Genomic DNA, 20,580 nt, shown 5'->3' on the forward strand with positions numbered 1-20,580 from the left:
AGTTAGGTTACTATCAGCAACGTTATGAACAAACTTCAGATTGCATGCAGAACATAAAAAAAATTGTGCAGTATGTAGCTATTTAAAACATCTCCTAGGTTGACAAAAAGCATTCTTATCAACCAAGAAGGAAATCAAAGTGGTGGCACCACTGAATTAATTTATAAGAGGGAATGCTCCCTGCTGGTTTACCCAGGTTGTTTAGATCTGTGTTGGAATGCAAAGTCTTCACAAAATACCCTTGACATAATTACACGTTTCCTCCTTTATTATACCCACCTTCCTAGATCTGGCTCCAGCCAGTCTGCTGGGAACAATTGCACTCCCTTCTAACCTGGTCACTCTGCTGCTCTGTTTTACTGTGTTTACAGTAGCTCACTTCTGTCTTAATGGCAAGAGTGTTAAACATACATTACACTTACAGGTTTTTAGACTTTGGGAATCTTACGTTCTGAAACAAAGTCTAACAGTTTCTTGTTGTACCTTTATGTTCTTCTTCAGTCCTTTCCTATGCAAGCTTTTACTGAAGAATGTGGCTAGTACATTTTTGGATCACCAGTCAGGGTGGCAAGTCTAAGTTTAAAATCTTTCTTTTGAACAGCAAGTAATTGTGTAAATGGAAAGATGCAAAGCTGAAACTGAATATAAATGCTATTCTGTTCTAAAAATCTGCTTGTTGAATTACTTCATTTCAAACTTCAACACCAATTAAAAAAGTAAAAGATTGATTCTGATAGCTGTAGTACAGTCCTCATATCTTTCTGAATTGGGGGAAAAAAGCATGCATAGAAAAATAATTGTCATGGGGTCATGGTGGCACTGAGGGCATATGCTTTGTAACAGTAATATGGTCAGGTCATGCTGCTTGGTCCCAAGACTGGAGAAAAGTCTTTGATTCTATGTAGCAGTAAAAGTATTCAAAAATATGATCAAAAACAATATGCTTATGTGTTTCTAGGTTTGGTCTGTAAATGAGAAACTGTGAAACTATCTGGATGTAATGTTGTAAGCTGTGTAGAACACTAGAAACCAGTAAAACGCTAACTGACTCCAGTTTATAGAGATGCTCAGTTATAGGGTCTGTTACCAGAATAGAAATTTCAATCAAATGTAAGTTTTTCTCATATTTGTTTCCAAAACAAGATAATGATGCCAATACCTTGAATATTCATCTCAAATTTGTTTGAAAACACTTGTCTTGGAATTGTAAGATTTCTGATTTTTGAGAAATTTGTCTATACAAGTCAAGTAGATTTAATACCTTTGAAGAATGTGGCTTGTAGAGGTGAGGAAAGAAACATACAGCAGGCAAGTGTGTTTGAATAATTATGAACTTATTAGTGTTGCACTTAATGAGATCTGGATGCTATATTAACAGAGGATTTTCACATTAAATAGTAGTAAATAGGTACACAGTACTACATATGCTCTGGGAATTGAGGTTTTTTTTGCAGTTGCATGCTTCCGGAGTTTGCAATCATGAGTTTGAGAATTCTATATCTCCCAATGAATGCTGAGATGCCTGCTTCATACTGGCATGGAAGTCTTATATTAACTCTCCAAGTGAAGAGAACTGTCAGAACAGTAGACTTGTTTATTAAGAAATGCAATTATTTTTAGTCGTATTCATTTAGTTCACAATTTCACAGATTTTCCTTGTGGCTATCACTGAAAATCTTAGGGGTGGTCTACTTAAAAAGGTTTAGGAAAACAGATTTTAGTAGCCACGCGGGAAAGCACGATACTACTCTCTGTATGATACTCTCTTCACGTACAATCTGGAGAGACCACAACCATAAATAAAAAAAGTGTAGTAAAAAATAAGTGGAGTTTGGGATATTCGAGAACTCAGAAAATTGCAGCTTTTGATGCAAGTGTTTTTTCCCCTTTCAACATACATCTACGGTATTAACTGATATGTTTTCATACATCTCTAGTGCTGTAAAATCAGTGTTGTCCTATCCTGTCAAATTCATTGTTTCCTTAAATAAGGCTGAAATAATTATGCTGGTGTATAGGCTGCTTACTTGTTTTGTTAATGATTGTTTCCTACAATGTTGTGTAGGTTGGGTTTTTGTTTGGGGGGTGGCGGGGATTGTTTGGTTTGGTTTGCAAATCATACCCTCTAAAGTTCTACTCCATTAGTTTATCTTCAGTGCTAGTATCTTGTAAAAATATTTATCTTCCAGATAAGTGTTTTCAGTGTAAAGAAATCTGTATTAACTCCTGCAGGAGCAGGTGTTCATTGAGATACTAAAAAATCAGCCTTGTAGTACTGTTTACTGATTTTGGATGAAACTGCATGCAGTATATAGTGTGAAAATAGTTGGTGTCTAATATAGCAGAGATCTCCCCAAAGTGATCACAGATCAAGAAAATGTGATGGTGTGAGAAGTCTTCATTTTGAACTGCTTTTCTTTTTGGAGGAGGCAAGATTAAAATCATCAAAAAATAACAAAGAATGATCAGCTAGTACACCGTAGAACTGCAGAATGATTTTTGTTGCTGCAGTACCTTGTAGGGAATTTTTAGGCAGTAAATAAATATATATATATATATATACACACACGTATAGAACTCAGAGTTGAGGAAAAAAAGATTTTAATGCTGAAAGGGTTTGTATGTGTGGAAAGAATGCCATCCTTCTAGAGACAGGGTTAAGAGGCAGTAAAACTTGAGAGGAGATGATTAGCAGTGGGCTGCAGTTTAGGGGGAATAACTAATGAAGAGCAGGAGGAAAAAAAAATACTTGCCTATGTAATAAATAGACAAGGAAAGGAGAGGAAGAATGCAAAGGATATGTAAGAATAAGTACAGACAGATTTTTTTTTTTAACTTAGAGATTTTTCTATTATGTTTTTAATTAACTTAATTTTCCCACGTCATAAGAAATCTTGCATTTTTCCATCCAAAAGAAAGCTCCGCACATAACAAAATTAACTGTATTTTCAGAATATTAATTTTTAATGTAGAAATGATAAAATGTTAAAATTCCTTGCTCCACTCCGAGTGTAGGTTTTCAAAACCTAATAGAATGTAGAGATACAGGTTATCTTGCAGTGCATTTAACTACACCTAGTGATACAGGAACAGATCAATGCACGTCCCTTCAGACTTTCTTGTTTATCTCAGATTATGTATCAAGAAACATTCAATGCATCAATATTACATTTAATAATTTTTGAAGTAAATTGAATATGCAAATATATGTAAAAAAATCAGTTAATATAGTGGTGAAAAGATATGAAGCCTGTGACTTAGCTTGATAACATTGTGTATGTATACCTGTAATGGTTTTGTAGCCAAATAATTGTGTGTTGTTATTAATAACTATTTCCCTTATAGTTGAAAATGAACCATAAATACATTTATTTAAGTACAGACAGTAATACAGTCAAGAAGCTTGTAGTTTGATTAATTTCAGTTTTAATACCATTCTCCTGTATTTTCTCTTTCTGCCTTTCTTTAAGAAAACTGCCTTGAAACCAGCATAAAGTTAGTTCAGCACTCAAAAAATGTGTAGAATAAGTATACAGATAAAACTCCCAGTAGTACTAGATATTAGCACGCTAATGTTTTTTTTCAAGGTGAGGTTTATTTCATTTGCTGAGCTTCTAGTAAGCGTGTACTGACACAAGTGCTTGTTGCAGGTATGAGAAACCTCAGAGGCTGGGAAGATTTGCTCAGTACACAGTGTCCCTAACCCATACTGTCCTATCAGTAGCTGTTAGGGCATAATTTGGCCATAATGGCAACTAAGTTAAAATTACATCCTTGTAATAGGAAGAAATTTAAACAGAGGCTTTTATCTGCTCTTTTGATGCATGTTTTCAGGTAATTCATGAAGGCTACATTTTTGTTCTCAAATTTGCTGTATTAGTCAGTGATACCTTTTCCTTCTGTCTTGTTTCTGGAAGGTGGTCTTGGAATGCACGTTGAAGAAGGACCTCGTTTACAACAAAGTTACTCCAACTTTTTACCACTGGAAGATTGATGACAAGAAGTTTGGCCTCACATTTCAGAGTCCTGCTGATGCAAGAGCATTTGATAGAGGTATTCGGAGAGCAGTAGAGGATATTTCTCAAGGCATGTATTCAGATGAAGGGGCATTGATGGTTTTTCTTGTGTTAAATAATGGAGATGATGCTATGCAAAGTCCTTTGATTCAGTGCCAACAGTATTTAAAGATGTGGATTGATCAATAACATATTGAGATTGTAACAGTTTTTAAATAGTATTTCTGGCATTTTGAAAGTACCATTTATCCAAGCATCTTAAATTGTTTCACAAAAAGTACTGAGGTAATTCCCAAAACATCTCTACATAAAAAAGGATTGCCTTATTTTTATTTTTTTTAGAGGTGATGAAATGGAGGAAGCTGGAGTGTTAGTGTCTTACTTGCATGTTCTCAGAAGCTTGTTTACAGCTTCAGTGTTCTTAAACTATAAAACTGAATGACTTGAGACCTTTTGAAATCTCTTTTTATCTACTGATAATTTCAGTTCATAGTTGAATTTGTGTACTAACAGTTGACACAGTAGCTCTGAGGACAGATTTAGATGGGACCATAGAAAAATTTTCTCTAATAATGATATGCCTAATTGGCTCTAGAGCTTCACTGACCTCATGGAAGCTAGTGAACAAATTGAAGCTTTTAATGCCTCAATTTTGAGATGTATATTTTCAAAATATATTTTTCATATATAGTGTTAGATGGGGGGAGAGAGGAATTGCAGAGAACAGGTATCCACTGAGTGGAAAAAACATGTCTTTCAGGCTTGTGTGAAAAAAAAAAAATTGTGCAGTGAATTTAGGGGGGCTTTAATGTATGTTACCATATTAGCAAAGGGTGAAATGTGTTTTTGAAGGAAAATGCTTTTTGTCATATTAGAATGACTTTGAATTGTGCTGATCCCTGCAAGAGAAATAATGAGACACTGACTCCTTTTCTGTCTTAGGGTCTCACAGTTGCTATTTCTGCTGATTTATAGCAAAAGAACATAGCACGACATGTATTCATGCTAACCAAATATATCTGCCTTTAATTTTCATAATGCTGCATTAACAAGGATATATTCCCTTCCTTCAGACTTACAATGACTCTTTGAAAATCCTTCGTAAGAATGGTGTGAAGAAGATAGGAGTGTGGCTAGGAATATTTAGTAATAAAATCACAGAAAATAGTAATTAATAATACTTACTAAAATCAACTTGAAATACGATGATCTTCTGGTTAAAAAAGTAAACAAGCCTATTTATCATAGTTAGATATTGAAGAATGGTGTCAATTCTGAAAGCAGTATACAGTAAATAAAAGAATAACTTTTTCCATTTCATTTTTTAACCTTTTTTCTAGGCTATCCACCTTCCCAAAATGATGTTGAAGTGGCAGAAGACTGCTTTCAAGTGAGTATTTTAGTTTTTATATTAATCATACAGTTATTTTTTGAATAAAATGTTTGAATGATTTTTTTAATTAGTGTGACTAAGCAAATAAGAGCAACAGCCATATTAAATTTAATGAAATAAGTTCCAGAACAGTGATCTAGAAGATTCATGTTATTATCTGTCCTAAACTAAGAAGTCAATATTTAATCAATAGAATGATTAACGATCGTGAGTTTCAGTTTAAAATGCATCTTCTAGGTTATGTCATCTTTGGAGTAAAGAGAAAATCGTTTTTATTCAGACTAGCTTGAGGGATCAGAATCTTCTTTTTCTTTTACAGGCACATCCTGCTTGTTTTCCTAGGTTACGCTCTGTAGCGATATACACTTCCAACACTGAATGATTGGGGTTGAAAAGATGCTTAGATAATGGTAGAGGAATCTAGTCTAAACAAGAGCAGAAGTTCAGATAATATTTAAAAAAAAAATCACTGAAGATAAAGTAGTCACTTGCTGAGATTGAAATTTTTTACAGATCCTTATTTGCACTATTTGATTTCTAGAGGTCATAATAGCAGGAGAGTTGATAACTTACCACCCATTATGCTTTAGAGTTACGATACTTTACACAAATACCATATCAAATGCTGCAGCACTGCCTGGTAACATGCATGTGTAACTAAAAAGCTAGTAATATAAACAAATATTGTAGACATATATATGCAGTAAATAGCTGTAATGCAACTGAGTAAAAGCTACTTGTTTGTGTGTGCCTGTAATCTTGTCTTCCCTGTTCATAGTTTCAGAGAAAGCCTTTTCTTTATTTACACAAACACTGACTTCTTAGACTGAAGATACTTAAATTAATGTGAAGCTGATGGAGAAACAAGTGGGCTCAGGGGTCTTAGTGAATTTTCAGAAAACTGATAATATTCCCAAGAGGTTTCTTGAGGAAAGGAGTTTTGTCATTTATGTAATATTGAATTCTTTATCAGTATGGATAGATGCAGTGTAGAACCCCTGCAACACAAAATCAAGAAAATTAGCAACCTATTTTGAAGAATCAAATTGTTATATGAGGCAGTGGAGTATTTTGAAAGGATGCTGCAATGCAGTAGCAATGCAGAAGTGTCTCTTGATTTCCTTCTGTTTTATGGTGGAAGAAATTTCTTTGTGTAAGAGTTGGCCACTCAACCACCTGTTGTTCCTCTTTATTTGCAGTGCTTTATCTTACGGCATTTAAAATTGCTTTAAAATTGGATATTTTGGATTTACAGTAAGAATGAGTTCTTGACAGGGTGGAGGAATGTGGGCCAAAGTTAATGCTATCCTTAATAAGCTTTAAAAGACTTGTTTAAACATGCTTTATTGCCAAGATTAATCATTGAGCAATTTCTACAGGCCTAATGAGATTAGAGGCAACTAATTACCTCTTGATTATGCTGCCTAGTTACAATGTTTTTATATAAGGATGCCAAAATTGAAGCCAATATCTGTGATTTCATATGTTTACAAAGTTTGGTTTCAGAAAAGTGGAAAAAAGTTAATTTAATTTACAACATCTATTATATGTACTTATGGGTACAGTCCAGTTTGGTGTAAAGTGCTGGTAAAACTATCTCTGTCACATTCTATACAGGAAAACATATTTCAAAACTTTACCACAACATGCGTTGCCTCATTGTGGATTCATGCTCTGGGTAGATAAGAATTACCTGTTTTCTAGAGGCAAAGAAGCTAGCCAATTGCTTTTACCATATCTCTGCATACCAAAGTGAAACAAACAATACTAGAATTGCTTTCCTACTACAGTACCAGAAGGGAAGGGGGAGAGAAAGGGGAGAAATACAAGGGAGGCTGAATCCTCCCTGGTTTAGCTGTGCTTCATCTAAATAAAGTTTATGTATTGATAACTAATCCATAATTATGGGGTTATGAATGTCAGCATAGACTTTTAGTTACAAAATACAGGTCTAGTCATCAAGAACAAAATCCTGGGAAATACTAAATAGTGGACATATTCTGCCCAGTGATTAATCCCCTTCTTCTTCCAAGAATGATTCTCTTGCAAGTGGAACTTACTCCACTATATGTGTGTATGTGTGCATGCGTATAAATTTGTATATATGTGTGTGTGTGTGTGTATATAAATTTGTTTACTTGAAAGACTGGTAAGACCATTTGGTTTAACTTACGTATTGGGGAGCATGACTTGTTCCATCGCCACATATATACATATGTATATACACACGCAAATAGTTTAAAGGCATAATGATCTCTTTTTTTCCCTTTTATTCTATAAGCTGTTCTCCCAAGTATCTAATAGTAGTTTTGATTAAAAGTCCTACTAAAAGTTTTGAAGTATATTTATGGAAGGACATTTTAGAGTGTGGGCAGAAGGTTAGAGGTTTACACCTGCATGTAAGCATCCCAGCTGCCCTCATGTACACTAATGTTTCATCAGTACAATATTCCATAACTGCCATTTGTTACCTCTGAGGAATGAAGTACGAAAGATCAAACAGTGGAGCTTATGCCTACTTAATGTTTTTAAAACATCAGAATGTATTCTTCTCAGAAAGAGAAAAGGGTTATTTCATGCTTACTTTTCATAGCATCTTGGTTTATGGATTTATTTCAGTTTACTCCCTGTAGTAACTGTCGTATCTATTGGTATTCTTCAGTTTCATTTGTACTTCATCAGTTAGCGTGGTAAATAAAGTCCCCAATATGTCATTGAGGTATGTTTGAAAACTTTATTTTTAATTGGTCCTTAATCAGTTAGATCATCTGCTGTCAAGGTGTTTTGCCTATGTTGTTCTAGGAATCCTATATTTAGTGCATACATTTGAAATATGGATATAGTATTAACTCTACATAAATTTCATTAGCAGCGGTTTGTGTTTTTTGTTTGTTTTTTGTCGGTTTTGTTTTTTAAAAACCAAAACGATTAGTGATGAATAAAGCAAAACAGACTTCATTAATTATTTTACTGGCCAGTTATAATCTGTGCTACAGAAAGGAAAGGAAATGATCCAAATAAGATCAAAACGCATAGCTTTCTGATCTAGTCAGGCAAATTGCTGTTACCTCAATACCTACCTGTAGTAGGTATTATCGCATCTTGTAGATATAGCAGGTAGAAATACGGGTTGATCAAAACTTGTATGTGCAACTCTTAAATGTATATCAAAAGATTGAACTCCTGTCTTGCACTTTCTAGGCTAGTGTTTTGCTCATGCTGTTGGACCTCGGCTTACTAGACTTTATGTACTTGAAATACAGTCTCACAGAGAAAGCATCCTTTTTAATGAAGATCAAATCTGTCTTTTAAGAAGACGGTTTCATTGTAGCTTCATAGATATGTTAACAAATAATGTTAAAAGTTAGTATTTAAAAAAAAATCATTTAAGCTGTTCATGCTTGCTTTTAAAGATTGCTTAAATGATGAAAATTACTTTTAGTTATTTAATGAACATACTATGTAAGAATTGTTCATGTCATTAAAGAAGCCTCGTTCATAGTTCTACTAGATTAATTTGAAATAGAAACACACAAGTAAGCTAAGCTAATGCAGAGCTGTCTGACTTCCTGCAGTGTTTGTAAATAAATATTGCAAATGTATATGTATTTATATGGAAACATACACTGGGAATTTGTTTTGGTAGGAGGCTTGGATTTTTTTTGGTATAAAACCAGCTATTTTGAATGCAGTAGACAAGCAGCTTGTTTAAGTCAGTTTGCTTGTTTGCTTAGAGATTGGCTCAGATTCTTGTCCTCTACCAAATACAAACTTCTCACTCTAAATCTGATCTAGCTTAACAAAACAAAACAAAAAAATCAGGATTGGTGGTTTTTTCTTAGAAGTAAATCTAAGTAAATGAAATCTAGAGTTCGTGTATTTAAAAATATTTTTATGTAGGTTTTGGAAACTAGAATGCAGAAGTCTTACTTTTGAGAACTGATAAATACAGCAGTTGAGTCTTGTCAGTTTGTTGATTCAGACATTGGTGTTATTTAGAGGCTATCAGCGTTTTAACAGTTCTGAAGTAATAAAAATGAAATGAAGCACTTAAGCTCATGAGTTTCTTACTACTGGCAGAAGAAAACTGAAGGCTTATAAATTATAAGTTTGTGGGTTATTTAAAAAAAAGAAAAAAGAAAAGAAAAAGATTGGCTTTCAGAAATAGGTACATTGATGTTTTTGCCAATACGAATGGGAAAAGTCCTGTAAATTAAACACAACTTCAGTGGTTTGGGTGCAGGCGAGAAAGACCTAAATGGTTCATGTGCCTCTTTGCAAATAAACTATTTTAGTGAGCATTTGATTTATTCTGTCTGTAAGCAAAGGTTTGAACAAGTTTTATTTTACAAATATAATTTGACATTATAATTTGTAAGGAAATCTGAAATAACTTACACTTGACATTATTGTTTGTACGGAGAAAAACATACTATGTGATTGAGCACTAAAGATTAGCAATATTCAATGTACATTATTTTACCAGGTGTAATTCCTGGAAGTAAAAGTAATATTAACTTATTATCAACCTAATATAGGAGCTAAATACCTAATAATATAGGAGCTAAAATTATTTAGGTTTATTAGACCTTTTTGTGGTGTAGTATTCAAAAAAGAGGTATTTCTTTTTTTCTTGCCAGTATCTATAACAGCCTGTTTACATCTCCCTCCCTCTGTTATTTCCTCAGTTACACTTTGTGTCTTAATTTATTAGCTTCTCCCTTGGAAACCCTACTAGTATGCTTTATATGTTCAGGTAGGACAGACTTGGAAGAAATATGTCAAATGCCATATTTTTATTTTTTTTAACTTTAAACTGCATAAAACATTCAGATTAATCTATGTAATATCTCAGTCCATGTCAGAAATACATACCTGCTTGTAATAGCATTTCTTTGCCAACTATGGAAGTAATTGCTCCATCTTAGAAGTAGCTAAAGCAGAAAGATATTATTCAAATGTCTTTGAAACCTGTATCATTTATTCACAATTAAAAGTTACAGACAAAAATGTAAACTCTTCTTGTGTTGGTTAGCATCAAACAGCAGATTTTCAAGCCTCATGGGAAGTAAAAACAAGAGCTGGGATGCAGCGGAAATGTGGTCTCTCATACATCCTTCTGTGTAATCATTAAACTTACTTAGAGCAGAACATTTTTAACAATGTTTGCAGAACAATGTTGAATTCTCTCCCAGATTTAACTCTGGCAAACTGGGAGAAGTAAGGAGAGAGAACTTGAAGAAGAAGAGAAGCTCAGTCTGGTTTTCATTTTCTCTACAGCTGTCATCTGGCTTTGAATTCTGCTGGAGAGCTACAGCTGGAGTCATTTTATTGCTTTACCCAGCATCCTTTTGCCTGTGCGCACAGAAATGTTTTAGTAGTCTTGGAAAAAAATTCAGAGTATCTCTTAGCAACCATAGGACAGTAATTATTATACCAGCAGCTGGGAGCAAACCAGATTTCCGTTGTGCATTAAAAACTGGCGTAGGTTACTTTACAGATGATACTGAATAACCTATGCCAGTACTGTACTTTGCAGGCTGTGGTTAAAGGATATTGAATGTGGGCGGTGTAATTGCTTTGGACAGTAGAAAAAGGGAATGCGTGCATCTGTGTTTGTGTGTAATACTCCGTATATTTAATATACCAAGTTTAGTTCTTGTGAAAAACTTCACATTTGCTTTTCACTTGAATGCATTTCCAATACAATAGCATTTTTGTTTCTAGGGCCTCTTCTGTCAGGTCATCAGTATTTCCGTTATAAATACGGGTTTTCAGGTGTTTATAACCTGGTCATAAAACATCGTATTGGAGCAGAAAGTGTCCGTCCAAATAAAGCCTTTTTGATACTAGTAAATGTGCTTTAGCTGTGTCTAAACTATCACTTTGATTAAAAACACAGAGTTTGGGATATTCATCTAGCATTTCTGTAGTTCTGCATAATGAATATTTATAGGCTAAAGATGGTCAATAACCTACTCGCTTTTCATTTTTGTTAAATATCGGAAGTTAGGCCATATTCACTTACCTGCAGTGCCCAGGCCGGTAAGCTGTGCATTGTTCTTTTTTGAACAATGAATTGAATTGTTCATTGCACAGCTCACCCAGGGATAATGATTGGCATGTGGGCAAGTATCTGTTTTTTCCCTGGGAAGGAAGGAGTAGCAGTTTTTGCACCTCCTTCATCCTTCACGCTAGACCACTCAAATTGATAATAGCTCTAAGGGAACTCAACTTGTAGGTTAGGTAGTGCTTTTTACTGTGGTTTCTGTAAAATGCCTTCTAGCTGTTAAGTGTGTTTCTAGCTTAAATAGTTTCTGCTTGTAAGCATTTATAACATTGCTCAAACCAAAAATAGTTGTAGGCATTTCTTCTTCATTCTGAATGCAGGTCTCCTGTGGTTTGAAACAATGTTTTGGAAGCTTTTTATGTCGTTGGGCAATGTACCTGCAGGAGTACATCCTGCTGGCAAGATGTTTGATATTGCACTAATATTTGATGCTTTTTTGCTCTTAAAATAAGCATACTTCCTTGAAATCTAACTCTTGCCAGTCATTTTAACGTTGTTTTGTACTCCTTTCCCAGCAGTATTTGACCAGAAAATACAGGGTTGATTGCTTAGTAGTGTTGTCATGCTCAAGGACCTGCAAAAAGTGCTTCTTTTTGGAGTTTTCAGTCTTCATTTTTCAGCTGAACTTTGACCTCATTGAACTACTGTCTTTCCTTTCATGGGCTAGATGTTCACTGGTATTAATTAAAGCTGATCATTAATTAAGTACTCAATTTTAATTTTTTCCGCTCAGTGCTTCTGAACATTATATACATTCTTAGCGATGAGATGATTTTCTTCTAAGTGTTAGCAGCAGAGCAGCTGCTTCAACTTAATCCAGATGTAGTATTTGATGCATAGGGCTTTTATCTACATCAGGTGCTAATGCGATCTCAGAATAAGTTCCTTAAGGATTTTGATAAACAAAGACTAACAATTCAGTATTAGTATTTAACCTGCCAAAATTTCAGGTTTGCCTCTTCCTCGGTAGTTTTCTGCAGTATTTTTTTGTTGTTTGCACAATTCATGTTTTCTTGATACAAAATCCTTGTACAAATCCTTATTAAGAAATCCTTATACTAAAACTGAAACTCTTATTGCTGGAAGTGGGATGATGCCAGAGTTTTTTCAATGCTATCATGATTATGACAGACAGTTAACTTTACAGTGTCTTTCAATGCAAACAACATTGTACAACAAAACATTTTTGGCAACCTAATGGGGTTTATATCAACATGCTCCACTGTATCCTAAGTATATCCCAGGCAGTTAGCTTAAAGAATGAAGTGTTTGTTTTTCTGTTATTTTCAGAAAATTGGATCATCTTACAAGCCCATGTTCCACCCAAACATACTTCCTCTTCCTCATTCTGAGTGGCATACGTCCTGTAGATATCTCATTATACACTGCCACATGGTCTCATGTTTGTATCAAACTGCCTGATATAACCTTAATTTCAAAAAGACAGCCATTAGTTGTTTAATACACACTTGCTGTAATTAGATATTTTAATTGAGACAGTATATGCTAAAATTGACTTTCTGTTCCTTTCCAGCTGATCTGTTAAGCAGTATTGCTTTTTAATTTATTAAAAGGTCTGACTAGCTTTAGCCTTATTAGTCTCAGAATTGTTTTCCTCCAGTTCTGTATTTGTAAATACTGTCAGCCTGGTGGGTAGCTAGAGAAAGCATCGTCTCAGGGCCTGGGCTTAACCCCCCCTACCTTAAAGACGTTCCTCATGTCTGATTTGGCAAGCGAGTTAAAGGCCTGTGTCTTTAACCCCCAAGCTGTGTATGCTCTGCAGAGAGTCAACTCTCAGCTTCCAAGGCTGACTCATCGTTAAGAAAGTACTTGCGCATTTATATGTACTTAAAAATGTATTAAAAAACTGTTAAATGCTTCTAACAAACTGTGTAGAATGTTAATGCTTTTATACATGAACTTGGTGGGTTTGGTACACTTTTTGTGTAAATGCAAAATCATTTCAGGAGTGTTCTTTTGTATTCTAGAGTACTCAAGAAAACACATCAGGTTCATTAATGAAAGATCACCTTTTCCAACACGAAACTGTAGTAACCAGTGAACCTTACAACAGTTCAAATTTAAGGCCTTCAGCATTTGAGGATTTCAACACCAGGAGAGCCTGTTTTCCTAGCCAGCCTAACCAGGTAAGACCACCAACAGAAGCAATTCTTACTTTGCTTGCTGTACTACTGGCAGTGGATGCAGTTTCTGACAAAAAAGCATTTTCATTCTAAATCCCTGTTTGTAGTATTATAGTCTGGACTTCCTGAAGTGATCAATATGAGCTTTGCAGCTGAAACATGACAGCATTATTATGGCAGAGGTAGTGCTTTGTGAAGGTATTTACCTGTGGCAGACTACATGAAAAAGTCCTCCACTTTATTCAAAGTCAAATGTCTGTATTACAGACTTCTGTATTTGCAGCTTTGAGCAGTTATTTAAATTTGTTTAGAAAATGTAAACTGGCCATGGACTCAATCTCAGTTATGTGTATACTAATGATAGTGTTTTGGTTAGAAATATTTTAAAGTATCTTGAAAGTGGGTATGTAGGGTGCATTACACAGTGAGGCATATTTTTAGTGAAACTTTGTTTATGCTCTCTAACTGCCTATTAAACTAAAATATTCAGTGTTAGTACAGAAGGAAAAAGTGTGGATTGGTTATGCATGAAAGGTATTAAGCAGTTAGCAGACATTCTTAAAAGAGGAAAGACCACTAACTTGAAGAAGGCTGATGTACTGACATTTTTGAAAAGAAGTCATGTTTATATGACCTGAGATCATAAAGGCAATGTTGCAACTTTTTCTTTAACAATATACCTTTTGCCTTCTTCTCACAGAACCGATCATTTTGGTAGAGTGTAGAGGTAGACTTACTAGTGAGAGAGATAACTAGTAATTTGAGGGTCTAATGCTTAGAAGCAAACAGATTGGGAAGCTTTTAGAAGGAGCTTAATATCACATGTCAAAGCAGAATGAAAGTTCAAGTAGTTGTGAGCACTTCATCAGAAAATATTTCTGCACTTTGAAAAAACACTTTTTTGTGTGCTGGGTCATTCTTGCAAAGAAAGATAGGATTGTATTAAAGTCTTGTATCAGCTGCTTTCTAACTGCCTTATTATGCAGAAGAAACAGTCTTATCTGGAGAACTAATGAAAGTTTAAAATTATGAATTTTTATTGTTGATCTGTGCCAATTATCTTCTGTATGTCACTTCATATGTTTGCTTGTTCTGTTTGTCAAGATAAGTATTCCTCCCTCTTCCCGTTTACTTGCAAAGAGAATTTAAGAATTTCTTTGAGCAAGATGGATGATGAGGTTATCATAACTAATACATATTGGCTGCGCTAACTAGTGATGTATATGCTGTTAGTCTTCATTGCATTGCAAAGAAAAGTGCATTAGCTTAAACAGCATGTATGTTCTAAGAGCACATATAGAATAAGCTAGTGAGGAAATAATTTAAGCTGTGATATAAAACATACCATGCTTTTTGCATAGCCCTGTAGTGTACATTAGAACATAGGCAAGTCAACAGAACCTCACAGTCTGTACATGCACACACTGCGCTCTCTGCTGAGCTCCGTGCATGTGACCATGTGGCACAGCAGATTTTGAGGTAAATACCAATTTTTGTTTCAATTAGCTATAAATAGATCTGAACACTTACTGTGCTTGTAAATCAAATAGTACATGCTGAAACTAAAGAAGTGATTAATGACCGTTCAAATCCTTTCCTGTAATACTGTAAGAATCATAGAATCAGTCGGGTTGGAAAAGACCTCTGAGATCCCCTAGTCCAACTTTTAACCTAGTACTGACAAGTCCACCACTAAACCATGCTATTAAGTTCTACATCTACGCGTTTCTTGAAGACCTCCAGGGATGGTGACTCAACCACTACCCTGGGCAGCCTATTCCGATGCCACACAACCCTTTCTGTAAAGGAATTTCTTCTAACATCCAACCTAAACCTCCCCTGGCACAACCTGAGGCCATTTCCCCTCATCTTATCACTCAGTGCTTGGGAGAAGAGCCTGATTTCCCCACCTCGCTACAACTGCCTTTAAGGTAATTGTAAAGTACAATAAGGTCTCCCTTGAGCCTTCTCTTCTCCAAGCTAAACAACCCCAGCTTCCTCAGCTGCTTCCTCATAAAACTTGTTCTCTAGACCTTTCACCAGCTTCACTGCCCTTCTTTGGACACACTCCAGTACTTCAATGTCCTTCTTGTAGTGATGTTATTTAAAAAAAAAAAATAATAACAATACCTAAGTCCTTCAGCTCCTCATCTTTGGGTGTGTGTTTCAGTTAAATTTTGTGCTTTGCTATGTTATATTCAGCTGCTGTTGTCCTTGTATTGTAGAGTTTCAACTAGAGCAGTCAGGTGCATCCATTTGTTTGAGGGAACTCAGTGAAGGCTGCAGTACTGAGCAAGTGTCCATGCCTTGTGTAAAGGCGAAACCCTTCAAGTAAGGTGTAGTACTAGTAAGTTCAGCCATGTCAACAACAATTTTCTCCCTGATTTCCAAACTCTGTGGAGTTTGGCTATAATATTCTTCCTCACTTCCTGCTTCAGCTGTTACACAGTTTGCACCTGTACTGAGATACTATTGTGAACATCTAGAGGACTAGGTTTGTTATTTTCATTGAATTTTGCTGGTAGTTGTGCCAAAAGAAATCTGGGCTTCATATAGTTTGTAAGTTTACGTATCCTATGCTTTCAGATAGATCCCAGTAAATACCCAATGTGTAAGTATTTTATAAATAAAGCTCTTCCAAAATTTTTCCTGCATTATCACAAGTTTTCCAGCATTTGTCACTTCCTTCCTTAATTAATGATTTCTTGTTATCAGTTGCCTACATACAGTTGTAATATGTCAAACCTTAAGCATTTTAGTAGGTGTTTGGCTGGAGATTTAAAAGAAATAAGTTCTGGTTATGTGTTATGCTCAAACAAGTAAAGATTGAGGAAGGATCAGATTTCAGAGTTGTTGGTATTTGTAGTGATCTTTAACGGCTATATAATGTCTGGGAAATGGGAGGTCTAGGGTGGATTTCTTTTTTTATTTTTTCATTTAAACAATTCATTTACTATCTTACATGCATGCTTAGTGCTCTGTTTGAGTAGTGGGGAAGGATCCTTTGTGCTTGTAACATATGCAATGACATTTTTGATGCTTTTTTCCCCTTAAATTTATGCTGTTAATGGTTCAGAAAAGGCAATTATTCATAGATAGCCTATTGTTTTAGGATCAATAACTCTTTCTCATTTTTGAAAACAAAGAGTTTGGAAGCAGTCTGTTTTTATAAGTAAAGGGTTGTCCAGCTTGCATCAGAGCCTGGGAAAATAAGGACAAGCAGTGATGTCAGCTGAATAGGATATGGCCTTTCTTCACACCGTATCCTCTAGATCTCATGGAAATGCAACTAAGCGGCTTGGAGCCAAGACAAAAATTGTTCTTGTTAGCGTACTGCAGTTGAAGCTCATAGGGCAAAGCAGCTCTAATCACAGTTCTGTAATTGATGTATATCACACAAGGATTACCAAGCAGGGAAGTGGTGGTTAGAGCAGGCTACAGATATGCCAACTTCTGATTACGTAAGAATATTTTAAGAAGCTATTCCGTCCTCTTCTGCTGTCTACCGCAACATTGAGACATGCAGACTTCCATGCAGTAGGAGCATGGACACATGCAAAGTGAAACTGAAGTGTAAACTTAAAACATCATCTTCAGTAACACTTTGTTTCACACTGCAGCAGATTAGGGACATGCTAATTCTCGTTAAGTTCATCAGCACTAATAAAGCTATGATATGGATGCCAAAGATGTGTTCCCAAGTAATTCCTGAATCTGGGAGAATTTTTCAGGCCAATGGGTTAGGGAGTGCTTTTCAGTCTTTTCTGTGAGATGTTTTGCAGACTGTGCACTTGACAGGAGGAAAAAAAAAAGGCAGAATTAGACTTAAAGCTCAGTTATATTCTGGCTCTGATTATAATAGCCCTACAGTGTAGGAAAATAATTGCCTGTCTGTAAGGCAAGCATACTGGGACATACTGAGACTTTTGCTGTTTTGCTGGACTATCTGCTGTTTTCAGAAGCTCCTTCCATACATGTGCTAAATTTTTATCCTATTTGTTGTTGTTTGCACATTTTCTTAGAAGTTACTTGTAATGTGATTTCAGTGACATTCCATGGCAGTCTGCTATCTTACGTTTGTATCTAAGATCTGCAGTATTTCAATTCTGATGTTTCAAATTTATCACCTTCAAAAACTTTTTCATACCCCCTTGCCCTTTCATTGTGAGACAGAATAAACAAGAACTCTCTTATCTCTGTTGTTTGCTTTGTATATGTTTAGCACATTCCTTGTTACTTGTCCATTAAGGTAAAAAGTCTTAAATTATCATCAGTTCCTTACAAGTTGAGAATTTTAAAAGTACTTAATCCTTTGTCCGCTGGTGTCCTAAACTAACCAATCTCAGTAAAGTATTGTTATGTGTTTGTATGTAAGGGTGAGATGCATTTAGAAGCCACTTGTTGTGGACAAGAAACTTGTCTGATCATACTACTGAACCTTACAGAATATTATTCTTCATATGGCAAAGTCTAGACTACAGCTATAGTAACCTATATTTGCTACTATAGTAGCAAAACTAGGGGAAGTTTGAAAATTCAGAGTAGGAATAAAGGCTAAGGAAAGCTTCTCCTTAGATAGCATGAGCAACTCAACATGAATGTGTCAGGGAGTTAATCCTAAAGATTGTCACTGACACACGAAACCAGCAAAGCCACATAAGGCACCATTGATCTGTGGAATTAATTGCTACTGTAAGATGTTAAAACCCAAATTTTGAGCTTAATAAAAAGAACAGCATCAAATTTTATGTGGATGCCAGAATATCCAGAGTAAAAAGTCAGGAAGGAATATGAAACCTCATGGTGCCAATATCATGGGGAAGTCTGTAAATTGTACTGGCAAGAAAATAAACTGAAAAACTTATCTTCATGACGCAAGGAAAAAATCCTGCACTCCAATTTTTACATCGTAGGTGGACATGAATCTAGAACTTCGCTGTAGTAAACTAATCTTGTCTTTGCTGTTTCAGGTCCCACCGAAGTCCATCAGACACGTTAGCTTTCAGGATGAAGATGAAATCGTAAGAATAAACCCTCGTGATATTTTGATACGTCGTTATGCAGACTACAGGCATCCTGACATGTGGAAGAACGACCTGGAGAGGGATGATGCAGACTCAAATATACCATTTTCTAAATCAGACAGTAAAAAATCTGACTATTTATACCCATGTGGGGATGGAACTAAGCTGAATTCCCTGAAAGACTCAAAGAGTTCTGTGGTATTTAAAACTCAGCCTTCCTCATCAAAATTTAAAAACTCGAAAAGAAGAAAAGAGGATGGTGAGCGCTCCCGCTGTATATACTGCCAGGAAAGGTTTAATCATGAAGATAACGGCAGAGGAAAATGTCAAGATGCTCCAGATCCTATTAAAAGATGTATCTACCAAGTTAGTTGCATGCTTTGCGCAGAGAGCATGCTGTATCACTGCATGTCAGACTCTGAAGGAGATTTCTCTGATCCTTGCTCATGTGACACTAGTGATGACAAGTTCTGCTTACGCTGGTTAGCACTGGTAGCGCTGTCATTCATTGCTCCGTGTATGTGCTGCTACCTCCCCTTGAGAGCATGCCATCACTGCGGTGAGGTATGTGGGTGCTGTGGAGGGAAGCATAAAGCTGCAGGATGAATCAGTCTTGTGCCAAACAGAGCTGAAAATCTTTGTTTCCAGGAAGCATCTAACTTGGATTTGTAGAAGCTTTTTGGCAAGCTGAAGGGAGTCTTCTTTCATGTAAGAGATGCTTGATGTGGAAGAAGCAAGGAGACTTGTCAGACCTTGGCATTTTACAAGTGCTAGCCATGCCTATTTCCTTTAAGCGCGTGGCATTTGTTGCAAGTTGTGAAGGAGATTTTGCAAAGGAAAGCCTGTTCTTATTATTGGCTATAAAATGAGTATATAAACTATGATTATACTAAAAGGGATTAACTTTTGCCACTTTGTACATTCATGGTTTAGGTGAGGGGGCTCTTTTAAAAGGATTAAAACTTACCTGAGGGGAAATTTTAACTAAAAGTGCACTAGTGACAGTTGATTAAAGATTAAGAAAAGTTAATACTCAGCAAATGAGAAATGAAACCGATTTTAAGTGCAACTAAATCACTTATTAATAGTTTTTTGGAAGCGACTTTATGTATAAATAACAAATGTTTATATTTAACTAAATGTGTAAGGTACGAATTATTACATGTTATACTTCCCTTCCCTCTGATCTAGTAGGTATGGACCATATCTACTGTCACATTCCATGGTAGTATTTTAAATATTTAATTAGTTAATTTAGTTGCATTTTTATTCCAGATGGACAAATCGATATTTTCAGTCCTGTTTCCCTTCAGCTACAGTTTGTGTTGAGTTGTATCCATACGTTCTGATAATCTAAAAACCTCTAAAATATTAATTATTCTAGTCTTGAGTGACCAATATTTTTTGTTAAGCACAGATGTAATTGTCTAAAATGTTCTTGTTAGAACATAACATTTATTTTTATATATAAATGACTTTGATTTCAACATAATAGCAAAAAGGAAGCTGTTTCTGTTGCTCAACCAGCAAGTTGTTTTCTTTTGGGGTGTCCTCCAAAAATACTTTTATTACATATACAGATGTTCATTAAGCAAAAGGTACATTAAGACAGTTGTAACGAGTTGTCATCAGTGTTCTTGTTTATCCTTCTGTTAAACTAGGATCCTGTTCAGCTGTTTATCAAGTACTATGATTAAAACAAGATTAATAACAAAATTGAAATTGTTTTCATTATTTTGAACTGCAACTTTTTCTTACTTGAACAAAACTACTGTTTATTTGAACAACAACAAAAGACAACAGAAGACTTGAGAAATAAATTACAGCCCAGGCAAAAATGGAGTGAACTTAATTGAAATTGGAGGGAGGCTGGGGAGTGGGAAGGGGGTGAGAGAGTGTGTGTGCGCGTGCACGTGTGTGTATGCACATGTGA

At 35.4% G+C, this 20,580-nt stretch overlaps 1 protein-coding gene across 2 annotated transcripts in view; it reads left to right on the forward strand.

Annotated features, from left to right (window-relative positions):
• Positions 1–20,363, forward strand: part of SPRED1 (sprouty related EVH1 domain containing 1) — a 57,094-nt gene extending 36,731 nt beyond the window's left edge. Inside the window, exons 3-6 of one of the 2 annotated variants that reach the window (XM_080594799.1) lie at positions 3,918–4,086; positions 5,357–5,406; positions 13,468–13,626; positions 18,594–20,363. In XM_080594799.1, coding sequence (XP_080450925.1) covers positions 3,918–4,086; positions 5,357–5,406; positions 13,468–13,626; positions 18,594–19,253 — 1,038 coding nt within the window. In that variant the 3' untranslated portion in view covers positions 19,254–20,363. The remainder of the gene's footprint in view (positions 1–3,917; positions 4,087–5,356; positions 5,407–13,467; positions 13,627–18,593) is intronic. The other variant, XM_080594800.1, reaches the window with a different exon arrangement.
• Positions 20,364–20,580: the final 217 nt, after the last annotated feature.

This window comes from Anser brachyrhynchus (assembly GCF_964034855.1).
Source record: "Anser brachyrhynchus genome assembly, chromosome: 5".
In the NCBI taxonomy this organism is placed as follows: domain Eukaryota; kingdom Metazoa; phylum Chordata; class Aves; order Anseriformes; family Anatidae; genus Anser; species Anser brachyrhynchus.